At 61.6% G+C, this 16,426-nt stretch overlaps 2 protein-coding genes across 7 annotated transcripts; both read right to left on the bottom strand.

The window, feature by feature from the left end:
• Window positions 1–10,839: 10,839 nt before the first annotated feature.
• JOSD2 (Josephin domain containing 2) lies at window positions 10,840–14,030 on the bottom strand. 6 transcript variants are annotated; one of them, XM_056136588.1, is made up of 5 exons: window positions 13,845–14,030; window positions 13,105–13,271; window positions 12,040–12,165; window positions 11,049–11,243; window positions 10,840–10,970 (listed from the first exon to the last, which is right to left on the bottom strand). In XM_056136588.1, exons 2-5 carry the CDS (start codon window positions 13,251–13,253, stop codon window positions 10,871–10,873), a joined length of 570 nt encoding a protein of 189 aa, XP_055992563.1. In that variant the 5' UTR covers window positions 13,254–13,271; window positions 13,845–14,030; the 3' UTR covers window positions 10,840–10,870. The 6 variants fall into 6 exon arrangements, with proteins under 6 accessions (XP_055992563.1, XP_055992566.1, XP_055992562.1 ...); XM_056136591.1 differs by having other exon boundaries at window positions 13,105–13,267; window positions 13,853–14,030; XM_056136587.1 differs by having other exon boundaries at window positions 13,105–13,268; window positions 13,845–14,029.
• Window positions 14,031–14,321: 291 nt separating this feature from the next.
• Window positions 14,322–16,303, bottom strand: ASPDH (aspartate dehydrogenase domain containing). Its single transcript, XM_056136693.1, is given in 8 exon segments — window positions 14,322–14,445; window positions 14,728–14,882; window positions 14,951–15,171; window positions 15,253–15,309; window positions 15,311–15,403; window positions 15,492–15,576; window positions 15,741–15,885; window positions 16,200–16,303. Coding segments are annotated over 8 exon segments (882 nt in total). The 5' UTR covers window positions 16,282–16,303; the 3' UTR covers window positions 14,322–14,401.
• Window positions 16,304–16,426: the final 123 nt, after the last annotated feature.

Genomic DNA, 16,426 nt, shown 5'->3' with positions numbered 1-16,426 from the left:
GAGCTAACTCAGACTCGAGCATGGCCCTACTGGGGCCCAGCGTTCATCCCTGCCCCTTCAGGCACCCCTGAGCACACCAGGTGTGACCCCCAAACCAAAATAAAGTCATGACCAAAACAGTGCCGGGTAGCTGGCTTGGTGGGCTGGGACAGAGGCCGCATGCGTGCTGGGAGGAACTAGCATCCAGAACTGGTGTCTCAGCTGGGGTTACCCCAAGAACCCGGGTAACTGATGTCACCCGTCTACTGTCCCAGCCTCCCTCCCTGCACTGACCCGGCCTCCCCAGTGGGTCCCTGCTGCCCCAGCCCACCTGGGGTGCCCACTCCCTACTACCCACCAGTGGAAGCCTCATCAGTGCTCCCTTGGCCCTGAACAGGCCTCTGCTCTGCCCTGAGGCCCTGAGTCCAACCCCCATCCCCTCCCTGCTGGCCAGGCGGGGTACTCTGCAGCTTTGGGCCATCGCAGTGGGGTGGTGCCTGTGGTTTCCCACTCCCCCTCGGGCACTGAGCACCCGCACCTCTGCCAAGAGTGGATTTAGACGCTCGTGCTTTTGAATTCCTGCCTCGAGTCAAGTGAGGGGCACTGCCCTCGGCGCCTGGTCACACCCCTTGCGACCCCCACCGAGCTCCGCCTCCACTCCTGCCAGTTCCCGGGTCTGCTCTCACAGACGGGGCGGGGATGGTGGAGGGTGCCGTTCCTCCAGGCCTTGGGGGCGGTGTGGAAGACCCCCACATTCCTGCTTGGGTGAGTCTGCGGGGCCCATTGTTCGAGGGGTACTCACTGGAACAGACCCACCTCGTGCTGCAGGGACACCTGCAGACCCACCCCAGACCCCAACTGCCTGTATCCCCCAAACTACGGCCACATCGTCCCAGCCTTCCCTGTATCCTGCTCCTCGGCCCAGCTCCATCTGCACCTGCCCACAGAACCACGGACAACCAGGAAGCTTGTGGATACGATGTTTATGTAGGAATGGGGCTCCCAAGCCCCCCGCCCCGCAGTGCTGGTCAGAGTGTGCAGTTCCAGATGCTGCCGCCAGGAAGTGGTAGCTGCCCCGGGCCCGGGTCTCCTGGCTTCCTGCGTGGTCGTGGATCCTGGTGGAGACCAGTGTCCTGCGCAGGCCGCGTCCTTGGAGAAGGCTTCCTCCGCGCTGCAGGGGACAAATGCATGAGGCTGAGGGTGGAGACCACACGGAAGGGGGCGGCGGCCTGCCCTGCTCTCACCTGTGTGCCTGTCCGCACTCGACTGTCCAGCCTGACTGCTCCTCCCGGGCTCTGGGGCGGCCTGATGCTCCACTCAGTGTCCGGAGTCGTGGAAATAGACCGAGGAGAGAGGAAAGGTCACAAAGGCCACTCAGCCACCCACGCCCATGGTCGGGAGCAGAGGAGAGACTGAAGGTGGGCGGAAGGAGGAGCCCCTCAGGAGGGACAGCAGGGAGGACTTGTGCACCGGCTCGATCCCCAGCACCCCACAGGGTCTCCCGAGCATCACCAGGAGTGATCCCTGAGCACAGAGCCAGGAGTAACCTGAGCATCACTGATTGACACAAAAACTAAGGGGAAAAGGGAGAGAGCAGTGGTGGGGAGAATGGTGGGGCTTGGAAAGAGCTATCTTGAAGGTTGGGGGGTGCTGGAGAGGGGAGGAGGCCTGGCCCCAAGGGGCAGATGTGGGGGGTGGGGCAGGAGACCCCAGGCCTGGGGGCAGGTGAGGAGGGACCAGATCAGGCAGGGCAGAGCCCGAAGGGACAGGTCAGCTGAGCATGGGTGAAGCTCTGAGGGAGAAGACAAGGAAGGTTCCAGACTCTGGGAGGGAGGGGGGACTGGTGGAGGGGGCCCAGCTCCGGCCCTCCCACACATTTGGTGTGGGCCACACAGGAGGAAGAGGATGGGACACCTGTCAGGGGCGAGGGGGACCAGGAAAAGAGTGAGCCTGTGTGGGGTCAGATAGGGGTGAAGGGATTCAGAGATAGAGACTGGAAAGATGGGAGAGACGAGAGATGGAGGGAGGCGGGAGAGACAGAGATGGAGGAAGATGGGAGAGATGAGAGATGGGAAGAGAGGAGAGAGATGGAGGGAGATGGGAGAGAGGAGAGATGGAGAAGGGAGAGATGAGAGATGGAGAGAGACAAGAGAGATGGGGAGAGATGAGGGAGATGAGAGATGGAGGGAGACGAGAGAGATGGAGATGAGAGATGGAGACAAGAAAGATGAGAGATGAGAGATGGAGGGAAATGGGAGAGATGGAGGAAAACAGGAGAGACAAGAGGGATGGAGGGAGGCAGGAGAGATGAGGGAGAGGGAAGAGATGAGAGATGGAGGGAGATGGGAGGGATGAGAGAGATGGAGACAGGAGAGACGAGAGATGGAGGAAGACGGGAGAGACAGGAGAGATGAAGGGAGATGGGAGAGATGGCGGGAAACAGGAGAGATGGAGGGAGATGGAAGAAACGAGAGAGATGGAGGAAGATGGGAGAGACAGGAGAGATGAAGGGAGATGGTAGAGATGAGAGATTGAGGGAGACGCGAGAGATGTAGGGAGATGGGAGAGATGAGAGAGAGAGAAGAGATGGGGAGAGACAAGAGAGACGGGAGATGAGAAAGAGGAGAGATGGAGAGAGACGGGAGAGATGAAATGGAGAGAGACAAGTTGGAGAGAGACGAGAGATGGAGAGATGCGTGATGGAGAAACAGTAGAGACAAGATGGAGAGAGATGGGAGAGAGATGGGAGGGGGAGGAGAGATGGAGGGAGATGGGAGAGAAAAGAGATGGAGGGTCACGGGAGAGATGAGAGAGATGGAGGGTGATGGGAAAGACGAGATGGAGAGAGATGGGAGAGACGGGAGAGATGGAGAGAGGCAGGAGAGGAGAGATGGAGAGATAAGAGGGAGAGAGATGGAAGAGATAAGAGATAAAGACAGATGGGAGAGATGAAGAGATAAAAAGATGAGACATGGGGAGAGGAGAGCTGGAGAGAGACAGGTGTGATGGGAGATGGGAATAGACAGATGGAGAGATGGAGAATTAAGGATAGACAAGGAGATGGAAAGACGGGAGAGATGGAGAGAGGAGGGATGGAGCAAGGAGATACAGGAAAGAGAGATGAGGGACAGAGAGGAAAGAGATGGAGAGGGATAGAAGAGATGGAGAGATGAGAGAGATGGGGAGGGACAGGGAGAGATGGAGAAATGGGGCAAGACGAGAGATGGGGAGACAAGAGATGGGAGAGACGAGATGTGTAGCGATGGGAGAGAGGTAGAAACGAGAGCTGGAGACAAGAGATGGAGAGATGGGGAGAGACAAGAGGGGGGAAAGATGGGAGAGACAGGAGAGATGGAGAGAGATGGGAGACAGGAGATATGGGGCGAGACAAGAGATGGAGAGAGATAGGGAGAGATAGGCACAGAGATGAAGAGGGGAGAGATGGGGGAGACAGAAAGAGATGGGAGACATGGAGAGAAATGAGAGGGAGATGACTGGAGAGATGGGAGACACGGAGAGAGACACAAGAGATAGGAGAGATGGGAGAGATAGATGGGAAGAGACAGGAGAGGAGAGATGCAGGAGAAATGAGAGATGGAGAAAGAGACATAAGAGAGATGAAAGGGGGAGACAGAAAGACAGAGATGAGAGAGATGGAGAGACGGGAGAGACAGGAGAAATGGAGAAGATGGGAGAGACAGGAGAGATGAAGGGAGATGGTAGAGATGAGAGACTGAGGGAGAGGCGAGAGATGGAGACGGGAGAGATGAGATGGAGGGAGATGAAAGAGATGGAGGGAGACGGGAGAGATGGAGGGAGACAGGAGAGACAGGAGAGATGGAGGGAGACGGGAGAGATGAGATGAAAGAGATGGAGGGAGATGGAGGGAGATGGGAGAGATGGAGGGAGACAGGAGAGACAGGAGAGATGGAGGGAGACGGGAGAGATGAGATGGAGATGAAAGAGATGGAGGGAGATGGGAGAGATGGAGGGAGACAGGAGAGATGGAGAAGGGAGAGATGAGAGATAGACAAGAGAGATGGGGAGAGATGAGAGAGATGGAGGGAGATGAGAGATGGAGGGAGATGAGAGATGGAGGGAGACGGGAGAGATGAGATGGAGGGAGATGAAAAAGATGGAGGGAGACGGGAGAGACAGGAGAGATGGAGGGAGATGAGAGAGATGGAGGGAGACAGGAGAGACAGGAGAGATGGAAGGAGACAGGAGAGATGGAGGGAGACGAGAGAGATGAGAGAAATGGAGGGAGACAAGAGAGATGGAGATGGGAGAGATGAGGGAGGGAGATGGGAGAGACAAGAGAAATGGAGGGAGACGGGAGAGATGAGAAAGATGGAGAGAGACGGGAGAGATGAGAGAGATGTAGGGAGATGGGAGAGACAGGAGAGATGTAGGGAGATGGGAGAGATGAGAGGATAGAGAGATACAGGAGAGACAGGAGAGATGAAGGGAGATGGTAGAGATGAGAGATGGAGGGAGATGGTAGGCACAGGAGAGATGAATAGAGACTGGAGAGACAAGAGAGATGGAGGGAGACAGGTGAGATGAGAGATGGAGGAAGATGGGAAAGACAGGAGAGATGAAGGGAGATGGGTGAGACAGGAGAGATGGAGGGAGATGGGAGAGATGAGAGAGATGGAAGAAGTCGGGAGAGACAGGAGAGATGGAAGAGATGGAAGGAGAAGGAAGAGATGAGAGAGATGGAGGGAGATGAGAGAGATGGGGGAGATGGGAGAGACAGAAGAGATGAGAAATGGAGGGAGACGGGAGAAATGAGAGAGATGGAGGGAGACGAGAGATGGAGGGAGACGGGAGAGATGAAGCGAGATGGTAGAGACAGGAGAGATGAAGGGAGACGGGAGAGACGAGAGAGATGGAGGGAGACGAGAGATGGAGGGAGATGGGAGAGATGAGAGACATGGAGGGAGATGGGAGAGACAAGAGAGATGGAGGGAGACAGGTTGAGACGAGAGAGATGGAGACAACAGAGATGCAGATGGGAGAGATGAGAGATGGAGGGAGACTAGAGAGATGGGGGAGACGAGAGAGACAGGAGAGATGGAAGGAGACAAGAGAGATGAGAGCTGGAGGGAGACGGGAGAGACGAGAGAGATGGAGGGAGACAAGAGAGATGGAGGGAGACGGGAGAGATGGGAGAGATGGAGGGAGACAAGAGAGATGGAGGGAGACGGGAGAGATGGGAGAGATGGAGGGAGATGGGAGAGATAATAGAGATGGAGGAAGATGGGAGAGACAGGAGAGATGAAGGGAGATGGGAGAGACGAGAGAGATGGAGAGACAGGAGAGATGAGAGATGGAGGGAGACAGGAGAGATGAGAGATGGAGGGAGACGGGAGAGATGGGAGAGATGGAGGGAGATAGGAGAGACGACAGAGATGGAGGAAGACGGGAGAGACAGGAGAGATGGAGGGAGATGGGAAAGACGAGAGATGGAGAGAGACAGGAGAGATGAGAGATGGAGGGAGACAGGAGAGATGAGAGATGGAGGGAGATGGTAGGCACAGGAGAGATGAATAGAGACTGGAGAGACAGGAGAGATGGAGGGAGACAGGTGAGATGAGAGATGGAGGAAGATGGGAAAGACAGGAGAGATGAAGGGAGATGGGTGAGACAGGAGAGATGGAGGGAGATGGGAGAGATGAGAGAGATGGAAGAAGTCGGGAGAGACAGGAGAGATGGAGTCGGGAGAGATGAGAGATGGAAGGAGAAGGAAGAGATGAGAGAGATGGAGGGAGATGAGAGAGATGGGGGAGATGGGAGAGACAGGAGAGATGAGAAATGGAGGGAGACGGGAGAGATGAGAGAGATGGAGGGAGACGAGAGATGGAGGGAGACGGGAGAGATGAAGCGAGATGGTAGAGACAGGAGAGATGAAGGGAGACGGGAGAGACGAGAGATGGAGGGAGACGAGAGATGGAGGGAGATGGGAGAGATGAGAGACATGGAGGGAGATGGGAGAGACAAGAGAGATGGAGGGAGACAGGTTGAGACGAGAGAGATGGAGACAACAGAGATGCAGATGGGAGAGATGAGAGATGGAGGGAGACGAGAGAGATGGGGGAGACGGGAGAGACAGGAGAGATGGAAGGAGACAAGAGAGATGAGAGCTGGAGGGAGACGGGAGAGACGAGAGAGATGGAGACGAGAGAGATGGAGGGAGACAGGAGAGATGGGAGAGATGGAGGGAGTTGGGAGAGATGATAGAGATGGAGGAAGACGGGAGAGACAGGAGAGATGAAGGGAGATGGGAGAGACGAGAGAGATGGAGAGAGACAGGAGAGATGAGAGATGGAGGGAGACAGGAGTGATGAGAGATGGAGGGAGACGGGAGAGATGAGAGAGATGGAGGGAGATGGGAGAGACGATAGAGATGGAGGAAGATGGGAGAGACAGGAGAGATGAAGGGAGACGGTAGAGACAGGAGAGATGGAGATGGGAAAGACGAAAGAGATGGAGAGAGACAGGAGAGATGAGAGATGGAGGGAGACAGAAGAGATGAGAGATGGAGGGAGATGGGAGAGACGAGAGATGGAGGAAGACGGGAGAGTCAGGAGAGATGGAGGAAGATGGGAGAGACAGGAGAGATGGAGACAGGAGAAACAAGAGAGTTGGAGTAAGATGGTAGAGACAAGAGAGATTAAGGGAGTCAGGAGAGATGAGAGATGATGGGAGATGGGAGAGACGATACAGATGGAGACGGGAGAGACGAGAGATGGGGGAGACGGGAGAGACAGGAGAGATGGAGAGAGACGGGAGAGACAGATGAAGAAAGGAGAGATGAGACGAGATGGGGAGAGGCAGAGATGAGCTGAAGAGAGACAGGAGACAGAGATATGGGAGAGATCAGGAGAGATGGGAGAGATGGAGAGAGAGAAATAAGGAGTGACTGGAGAGATCGGGAGATAGGGGAGATATGGGGAGAGACAAGAGATGTGTAGCAATGGGAGAGGTAGGAGAGATGGGGAGAAATGAGAGATGGAGATAGAAGAGATAGAGGGACAGAGAGAGAGGGAGAGACGAGAGGGGGAAAGATGGGGGAGACAGGAGAGATGGAGAGAGATGGGAGACAGGAGATATGGGGCGAGACAAGAGATGAAGAAAGATAGGGAGAGATAGGCACAGACAGATGGAGAGAGGGGGAGAGATGGGAGAGACAAGAGAGAAGGAGAGATGGGAGAGACGGAAAGAGATGGAAGTCATGGACAGAGATGAGAGTTGGAGAGAGATGACTGGAGAGATAGGAGACACAGAGAGAGACTGAGAGTCAGAGACAAGAGAGATGTGGAAAGATGGAGAGAGATGGGAGAGATGGGGAGAGATGAGAGAATGAGAGGCAGGGAGGTGGGGAGAGACGGGAGAGAGATGGGAGAGATGGGGAGAGACGAGAGAGACAGGAGAGACAGATGAAGAAAGACAGGAGAGACGGGGAGAGATAGAGACGAGCTCAAGAGAGACAAGAGAGACAGAGATATGGGAGAGACGGAGAGAGATGGGGAGTGACTGGAGAGATCGGGAGGTAGGGGAGATATGGGGAGAGACAGAGACAAGGAGACGGGGAAGAGTCTAGAGGGATGGAGAGAGACAAGAGATGGAGAGATGGGGAGGAGTGGATAAGAAACGGAAGTGGGGCGACTTGAAGGAGAGCAGGAGAGTTGGAGAAAGACCGAGGGGAGAGACAGGAGGGCACCCAGATGAGGGGACAGCCCTGCGGCCAGCCCCCCGGAGCCAGCTGTCCTCCTGCGCCCGGCCTCGCAGCGTGACGGGCTGTCCGTGTTCCGTACGCCCCGCAGCAGAAGAGGGTAGCAGTGAGCACGACAGAATCGGGAGCGAAGAGGGCACTTAAATGCCCAGAGGAAAGGGGGACACGCGGCAGGCACGAGGAGCATGCGCACTGGCGAAAGCGTCCCACCCCGCCCCCCACTCATTGCCCACCCTGGAGAGGGGCGCGGAGTGCAGGGAAATCCTGCACACGGGCGCCCTCTGGCGGAAAGGCAGTGCAGGATGGAGGGCGAGGAGCGCCCCTGACATCCAGCCCCGGCACCACGTGGTTCCGAATGAGCACCAAGCCGGGAGTACCCTGGAGCACCGATGGGTGTGGCCCTGGATAAGAGCAGCACGCACCCTTCAGTGTGCAGGGGATGGTGCTGCAGCCCCGTCCTCATTCCCCATCCCACTGAGCAGGCGCAGAGCAGAGAAGGAAGGAGAAGGCAGAGGTGAGAGAATCTGCTTTATTAGACAGCAGTGGGGGAGCCTTGGAGCTGGGGGAGGGAGGGGAGGGAGGGGGCGAAGGAGAGAAGATAGGAAGGAAAGAGCGAGAATGGGGGAGGGAGGGGGAGGGAGGGAGGAAGAGGAGAGAGAGGACAGGATAGGAGGGAGGAGAGGGAGAAAGAGGAGAACAAGAAGAGGGAGGAAGTAGAGAGGGAGAGGGGAGAGAAAAGGGAGAGGAGAGGGAGAAAGAGGGAGAGAGAGAGGGAGGGAGAGAGAGAAGAGAGAGGAAGAGAGGGAGGGAGAGAGGGCAGGGATAGAGGAGAGGAGAGAGGTTGGGAGAGGGAGAGAGTGGGAGGGAGAGATAGAGGAGAGAAGAGAGGGAGAGAGAGGAGAGGGAGAGAGGGAGGGAGGAGGGAGAGAAAGAGGAGAAGGGAGAGAGAGGGAGAGAGGAGAGAGGGAGAGAGAGAGGGAGTGAGAGGAAGAGGGGAAGGGAGAGGGAGAGAGGAGAGAAGAGAGGGAGAGAGGGAGGGAGAGGAAAAGAGGAGAGGGAGAGAGGTGAGGGAGGGAGAGGAAGAGAGAAGGGAGAGAGGGAGAGAGGAGAAAGGGAGAGGAGGAGGAGAGAGTGAAAGAGGAAGAGAGGGAGAGGGAGGGAGAGGGAGAGGGGAGAGGGAGAGAGAGGGAGGGAGAGGAATAGAGGAGAGAGGGAGAGAGGAGAGAGTAGAGACAGAGAGAAGAAAGAGGGAGAGGAGGAGGAGAGAAAGGAGAGAGGGAGAGGAAGAGAGGAGAGAGGTTGGGAGAGGAGAGAGGGAGAGAGAAGAAAGAGGGAGAGGAGAAGGAGAGAGGAGAGAGAGGGAGAGAGGGAGAGAGGAGAGAGGGAGGGAGAGGAGAGGGAGAGAGAGGAGAGAGAGGGAGAGGAGGAAGAGGGAGAGAAGGAGAGAGAGGAGAGAAAGGGAGAGAGGAGAGAGGCAGAGAGGGAGAGAGTGAGGGAGAGAGGAAAAGAGGAGAGGGAGAGAGGAGAGAGGGAGGGAGAGGAGAGGGAGAAAGAGGGAGAGAGGGAGAGTGGGAAGGAGAGAGAAGGAAAGAGTAGAAGGAGGGAGAGAGAGGAAGAGAGGAGGAAGAGGGAGAGGAGAAGGAGAGAGAGGAGAGAGGGAGAGAGGAGAGAGGCAGAGAGGGAGTGAGGGAGAGAGGAAAAGAGGAGAGGGAGAGAGGAGAGAGGGAGGGAGAGGAGAAAGAGGGAGAGGAGAGGGAGAGAGGGAAGGAGAGAGAAGGAAAGAGTAGAAGGAGGGAGAGAGAGGGAGAGGACAGGGGGGGAGAGGCGAGGAGAGGGGGTGAGGGGAGAAGGGGTCTGGCATGGAGGCCGAGGCCTCTCTCACCTGAGCTGTCAGCTGGGCGCCCTCCGTTCTCCAGGGGGCGATTTAAGGGGCCTCTTGGGGGCGGGGCCACCCCCTTATCTGGCTCCTGAGCTAAATCGGGCCTCAGCTGTCAGCACGGGGCAGGGCAGCTGTCCCCACACCTGCTCTGACCAGCGCAGCCCCTTCCCCCAACCCGGCAAGGCGGGGGGGATGGAGAGCAGCAGCCCTGACCAGCCCAGCCCCGCTTGGCCACACGTGAGGGTCAGGACGTGCCACTGTCCTGCCCAGCCCACCCTGCATGCAGTGGCGTCACCTGCAGAGTGGGGGGGTCCCCAGCCCACTCCCAGCACCACCATATTAGGCCACAGGCCCTCCGTGCTGGGCCAAGAATAGAAGCTCTTGAGGCCCGCCAGGCTGTCTGGGGCGGGAGGGGCAAGGGAAGCTTCCAGAAGGACCTGGACAGAGACTTGGAGCCAGTCAGCACCACCCCAGTGTTGGGGCGCTGGCCCTGCAGTGTCTTGACATCTCGGGGTGTCCCCCCAGCAAAGGGGAGACTGTAGCCCGGCGCCCCCAGTTCCTGCCACGCTTCTGCCCCTCCCTCGCTGCCTACTCCCCCCCAGGCCCCGCCAGAGTTCCAGGGCCCCCCGCCTTCCCATGGGGGCCACACAACCTCCTCCTGGGGCTCTGCCCCTACACTTGCCTCCCATCAGCCTCGACAACCCTGTCCCCCTCCCGACGACAGTCCTGCCCGCTGCCCCGGGCGGGCATCAGTCTGCATTGCACCCAGCTTGCCTGACCTATGCCCCTGCACAAGCTCCCCGCTGCCCCCCAAGGAGAGCTCCCTGCACCCTGCCCCAGCTTCTGGCTCCTCCAGGGCCACTTCCGATTCTGGAAAGTTCTCGCCACCCCGTACCCTGGTGCCCAGCACCCCGGGGGCACGATTCAGTAGGCTTGCCTCTGCTCAGGGTCGCTGGCCTGGGCTATGTGCCCCCCCGCACCCTCCCTAAGCCCCTCTGGGCCCCCATTATACTCTGAATAGCTCAGGAGGCAGCCTGGCCCCGGGGGTTGCCGTGGAGGCCTCTGCCCTCGCGGGGCCCATGTGCTCGCGCCACCCCCAGCATCTGCTGCTGGCGAACAGACGGTGTTCCAGGCTCCTGGCCAGGGTGCAGGTGGGGCGTGTTGTCCAGGGGTCTCGGGGCAGGAAGCAAGTCGAGAACCCAGCAGGTGACAGATTTATTGAGGCAGCAGTGGTGTGGGGAGGGGTCCAGGAGGGGCTGGGAGCGGGGGGCAGCTCAGCCGGCCTGCAGCCAGGAGCCCTGCTCTTCTACGTCCTTGGTGACCACCAGCAGCACCTCGCACAGACCCTGGGCCAGCGCCGCCGCCAGGAAGGCCCTGAACAGAGAAACGGGGAGACTGAGTCTCTGGGCCGGGCACTGCCGCGTGACAGGGCCGGGCTGCCCGGTCCCTCACCTGACGCCGCTCTCGTCCCCCAGGGCCTCTGGCGCCCGCAGCTTGGAGTCCAGATTGTAGTAGATGCCCCCCACCTGGCGCAGGGCCACCCAGTGGCGTCGGCGCAGCGGTAGGGACAACAGCCCCAGAGACACAGGCGACGGCAGGTTCAGAATCAGCCCCAGCACCTGCGGCAGCACCAGCTGGGACAGGGGCCTGCATGTGGGCAGGAGGCAGGGGCAGCGCGTCAGCACGAGGGGGCGCCTAGCTGCCCCCACTCTCCAGACACCCACCACCATCGCCCCAACCCTGCCAGCCGCTACCACCCACCCACCATCACCCACCCATCAAACCACCTACCCACCAAGCTACCCACCCACCCACCCATCCACCTTCCATCTATCCATGAACCATTCATCCGAACTGGCCATTGTTTGTCCATCCCTCTATCCATCCATGTACCATCTGTCCATACACTGTCCAACTTTTTTTTTCTTTTTGGGTCACACCCGGCAATGCACAGGGGTTACTCCTGGCTTTGCACTCGGGAATTACTCCTGGCGGTGCTCAGGGGACCATATGGGATGCTGGGAATCGAACCCAGGTTGGCCGTGTGCAAGGCAAATGCCCTACCCACTGTGCTATGGCTCCAGCCCCTACACTGTCCAACTTTCTATCCGTCACCTGTCTGTCCATCCATTTCCCCACCCTTCACTAAGCCGGCAGCCAATTTTGTGGTCCCTGCCCACCCCGCTCTCTGCCCTCCCTCCTCTCCTCTCCCTCAGAGCCAAGGGCCACTCACCAGCCTTCTGCCATCCTCCTCCCACCAGCCCTGCCTCCCCTCATTCCCCATCACAGCCCCCTCCAGGGCTGGGTGCCACTGAGCAGAGTCAGGAACAATTGGGTGTGGCCCCTCAGGTGCCCCCTGCCAGGCAGCCACCCACTGCCCGTTCCTTCCGCCCTTGGCAACCCCCCCAGCTCCCTGGTGAGGTGGCGAGGGCTCTGGTCCCACCTCCTCCTGTCCCACCACACGGCGGCGAGGCCCAGGCCCTGCAGAGCGGCCATGATCACATTGACGTCATAGTTGCCGGTGCCCAGGAGGCTGCGATGGGGGTTCAGTCTGGAGTCTGGGGCCAACCTGGTCGAGGAAAGGCGAGAGCCGGGGTGGAGGGCAACTCTTGGAAAGGGGGAGCCTTTGTGCAACTTGCAGAGAAGGAGCGTCCAGGGCCTGTGAGAACCTGCCTAGTGGACGGCCCCCAGCCCTGCCCTCCTGTCCCCCCAGTATAGGGACTCTCTGCACTGCCCCTGTCCCCCCTGGACCTCAGCCCCTCTGGGTCAAGTCCCCTGACTCAGCCAGACCCTGAGGCCCAGCCTCCTGGACACCTGTTCCCAGCTCACCCCCTTGCTCCGGAGTGCTTGCAGCTGTCCTGCAGCTTGGGGGAGGAGTGCCCTGCCCCGCCCCCCCCCCCCCTTGGGCCCTGCGCCTAGCCTCTAAACCACAGCTTCGTTGTTTCCTCGGCAGGAGCAGTGAACTGCAGTGTCTTTGCAGGCATGGAGAAGGCTTCATGGGGGCTCTTCCCCCACCCCTCAAAGCTGCGCACCACACTCCCCCCCCCCCATTGTTGCATAAATTCTGTCGAAAACAGTCTGTGGGCCTGGACAAAGCATAGTGTGGCAGAGTTGAGCACCAGGGAAGGGGGGGAGGGTCAGGCGGGGAGTGGGGGCGGGGGCTTTGGAGGAGAGAAACTGGGCGGGTGGGGACGGGAGGGCAGGGGGTGGGATGTGTTGGCCAGATAAACACGCTTTTGATATCTGAAAGCGGCAGGAAGGCCCTTCCAGACGGCCCAAAGCAGGGAACCATGCCAGGCACAGAGCACAGGCAAGCAAAGGCCTGGCGGAGGGCAGGCGCCCTGGAGCTGGCGTCTGGGACTGCCTGGGCACAGAAAGCCGGGCCGGCCGTGCCCAAGAGGCCCCCCTGCCCCCAGACTGCAGAGGCTGGGGGATGGCTGGGGACGTGGCAGGGGTGGCGGGGACCCTGGAGGGAGGGGTGCGGTGGGGGGAGCGTGGCGCCCGTCACCTCTTGCAGATCTCGTCGGCAGCCTCCTGGCTAAACAGCCGCTGCTGGAGGACGTTGTTGAGGGCGTGCACGGCGCACAGCTCCAGGCGCTGCCGCTCGTGGTACACCGAGGGCGGGCTGGGGGGCGGCGCTGCCGGGGCCTGGGACATGCCGTCCTTGGCTCCTGCTTGCGGGGGGCGAGGGGCACAGAGTCGGGATCAGCGGCCCCAGTCTGGGAGTCTGAGCCTTCCCCGCCGCCCCCCGCCCCCACCCCCGCCCCGGGCTTCCGCTGAGGCAGGGGCCGGGCAGCCCAGGAGGGCAGTGCCTCTCGTCGCCGCTCCCTGGGCCACGGCCCACCTCCCCCCGACTCCGAGGAAAAAAGCTCGCGCTTGCCTCCCTTGCGACAGACGCCCTCTGCCTTGCACCCATCCCAAGAGAAGGGGCCCCTGCGGCCCCTCCCAACTCAACTCCCCGGGCAAAGGGTCCCGGGTGGTTACCCAGCTACCGAGGACGCCCCCCACCCCTGGCCGCATCCGGGAGAGCATCGCGGCTTCGGCTCCTTAGCAATGGGGGGCCGCCACCTCCCGTCTCCCGGCAGCGGGGTCTCCCCGGTCGCCTAGCAACAGGCGACTCCCCGCCCCTGTCGCTTCACTACAGGCTTCTCTCTTCCTGTCACCTGGCAACCGGGCCCCGTCCCCCGAGCGCTCGAGCCCCGGCCCCGACCCCCGAGCTCGCCCGTTGCCTGGCAACGCCCCTCACCCCCGCCTGCCTCTTTGCTCCCCGGAACCAGGGGCTCCCGCATCCCCCTGGGCGGCGGCTCTTGGGATCCGAGTGCCCGGCTAGGCGCACGGCGCTGACGGGGCAGGCGGGGCGGACTACAGCTCCCGGCGGGCCCCGCGGGCCGGGACTACGACTCCCGGCAACCCCCGGGACGACGCGGGCTCCACGCGGCCCCTCCGAGGCTGCCTGGAAGTCTCCGGCCGCGACGAGGGGATACGACACTACAACTCCCGTCGGCCCCTGCGGCGGACGCTGGCCGGGCCCAGCCCTTCGCGCACGCGCGCGTCCTCTGCGGCGCTGAGCCCCGCGGCCAGAGCGTGGGGACACTCTCGCGAGAGCTGGCGACCGAGCGTTCCGCCGAGCTCCTCCCCCTCCGAGGGCGTCGCGCGGGGTGCGAAGATGCCGCTCGGCGTCCCAATAAGGCCGCAAGGAATCCTGGGAGGGAGACCGCCGCTTCTCTTTATTGGGGCTACCCGGGGACACCGAGACCCAGGCCGCAGCGCGACGGGGCGGGGGGGTGGGGAGAGGCGCAGCCTCCTCAGCAGAGGTGGATCCCGGGCCTGGCGGGAAGCTGGCAGCAACCTGCGGGGAGACGGAGGAGTGAAGAGCAGGGCGCGCGGGCGGGCGTCGGCCGTGCACGTGGCCGACGTGGGTCCGAGCCCCGGCACCCCGGGTGGTCGTCCCCCGAGCCCCGCCGGGTGTGGTGACAAAAAGGAAAGCGAGGCCGAGAGCCCAGAGAAGTGGCGCGTGGAGGGCCGCCCGAGCGAGGGGGAGGGACGCGCCCGGACAGAGGCCGGGTGCCAGGTGGCGGTCAGGGCGACGGAGAGGAAGGGGCCAGGGAGAAGGGGTCCGCGCCCTGCGCACCCAGGAGGCTGCGCCAGAAGGCGGTGACGGTGGCCGAGCCCGTGACGGCGCCCGGCTGCGCGGGGTTCTCTCTGCGCGTGCTCACGGCGAAGCTCCGGCCCGAGGGGCCCGGGGGTCCGCGCAGCTCCACGTCCACCACGTGCCTGTCGGTGAGGCTGGGGACGCGGGGCGGTCAGCGCGCGGGGCGCCGCCCCCCGCCGCCCGTGCCCGCCCGGCGGCTCACCTGAGGTCGGCCACCAGCACCCCGACGACGCCGTCGAAGCCCAGGCTGGGCGCGGCCAGGGCGGCGGCCGCCATGGTGTTGGAGTTGCGGGGCGCGAAGGGGCAGAGGCCGCGGACCGGGCCCTCGTAGAGCACCGTGCGCGGCTCCGAGCAGCGCGCCGCGGCCAGGGGGCCCTCGAGCCGGAAGCCGTCGGGGTGCGTGGCCATGGTCACGCGGAGGCTCTAGGGGTGGGGACGGGTCAGGGCGACCGCGGGCTGCCCTGCCCGGACCCCCCGCCCCGTCGCGGGAGCCCAGCACCTCACCTGGAGGCCCCCGGCCGCGTCCAGCCGGGCGATGTCCTCGGTCCCCCACAGAGCCCCCCCGGGCCACGAACACGGAGTGGTCCCAGCGGCGCGACGCCTCCAGGAGCCGCTTTTCGGTGTTGGCATCAGCCAGGGCCGAGGGGGACCCCACCTGGGGTAGTGCAGTTTGGGGGTGCTGAGGTCAGGCAGCCAGGGTGGCTGCCCCTGGAGGGGGAGTGGGGCGGGAAGGGGGGGCTCACCAGCAGGTTGGCGTGCTCCAGGATCCCAGGCCCAAATTCCTGCACTATTTTGGGATGAGCAACTTCCACTACGAGATCCGGGTGCCTGGGCGAGGGGGAGACCCCGGCGGCTCTTGGGGAGATGCTCGGCCCTTGTGGGTCTCTCAGTGCCTGTCGCGTCCCCCTGCCGCCCCCAGAGAGGAAGGCCAAGGGTGTCCCATTCCCAGCGACCCGGAAGGGCTGGGACTGGGCTTTGGGGTGGCCACTGACCTCTCCCCCAGGGCAGCCAGGTTCTTGAGCTGCAGGGACTGCGGCACCTGTCCTGCCATGTGTTCGGGGTTCCGGTTCCAGACAAAGACCAGCTCCAAGCCCAGGTCCTGACCCTGACTCAGCAGGTGGGAGACGAGGGACTGTCCTGGGGAGGACAGTGATTTAGAAGACAGACGGGGACAGAGACCCAGAGAGAGAGAGAGAGGCACAGACCCAGAGAAAAGGACAGAGACCCAGAGAGAGAATCAGAGACTTCGGGGAACAGAGACCCAGAGAGAGGGGGACCGAGACCCAGAGAGGGGGACAGAGACTCTGGGGAGGGACAGGTTCTGAAAGGCAAGTGGTGGGCTGCAGATTCAGTGGTTGGGGAACAGGCGTCTGCAGTGCACCCACTCACAAGACTGACCGTGGAGTGTTGGGGTCCCGGATCTGGGGCTGTGGGAAGGGGTCAGGACTCACCGAGGCGGCCGAAGCCCAGCACCCCCACTCTCCGCGGGCCGCTGTCAGGGGCCATGCCTGAGCCGGGTGCCCTCCTCACCATGGGCCTGCCTGACCTTCGGACATTGGACCCTTGGACTCCTCTGCCCGCCCCCTTCCCGCCAGAACCTGGGGAGCGCTGGGGAGCGGGTCTGAGGGTTTAGGGCTGGGGGACTCTGCCCGCCTTGCCTCAAGAAAGTTGTTCTGCA

The sequence above is a fragment of the Sorex fumeus genome, unplaced genomic scaffold (genome assembly GCF_029834395.1).
Source record: "Sorex fumeus unplaced genomic scaffold, SorFum_2.1 ptg000122l, whole genome shotgun sequence".
Taxonomy (NCBI): domain Eukaryota; kingdom Metazoa; phylum Chordata; class Mammalia; order Eulipotyphla; family Soricidae; genus Sorex; species Sorex fumeus.
Note: the sequence above shows the minus strand (reverse complement) of the source record. Positions and strands in the feature narration are given on the sequence as shown.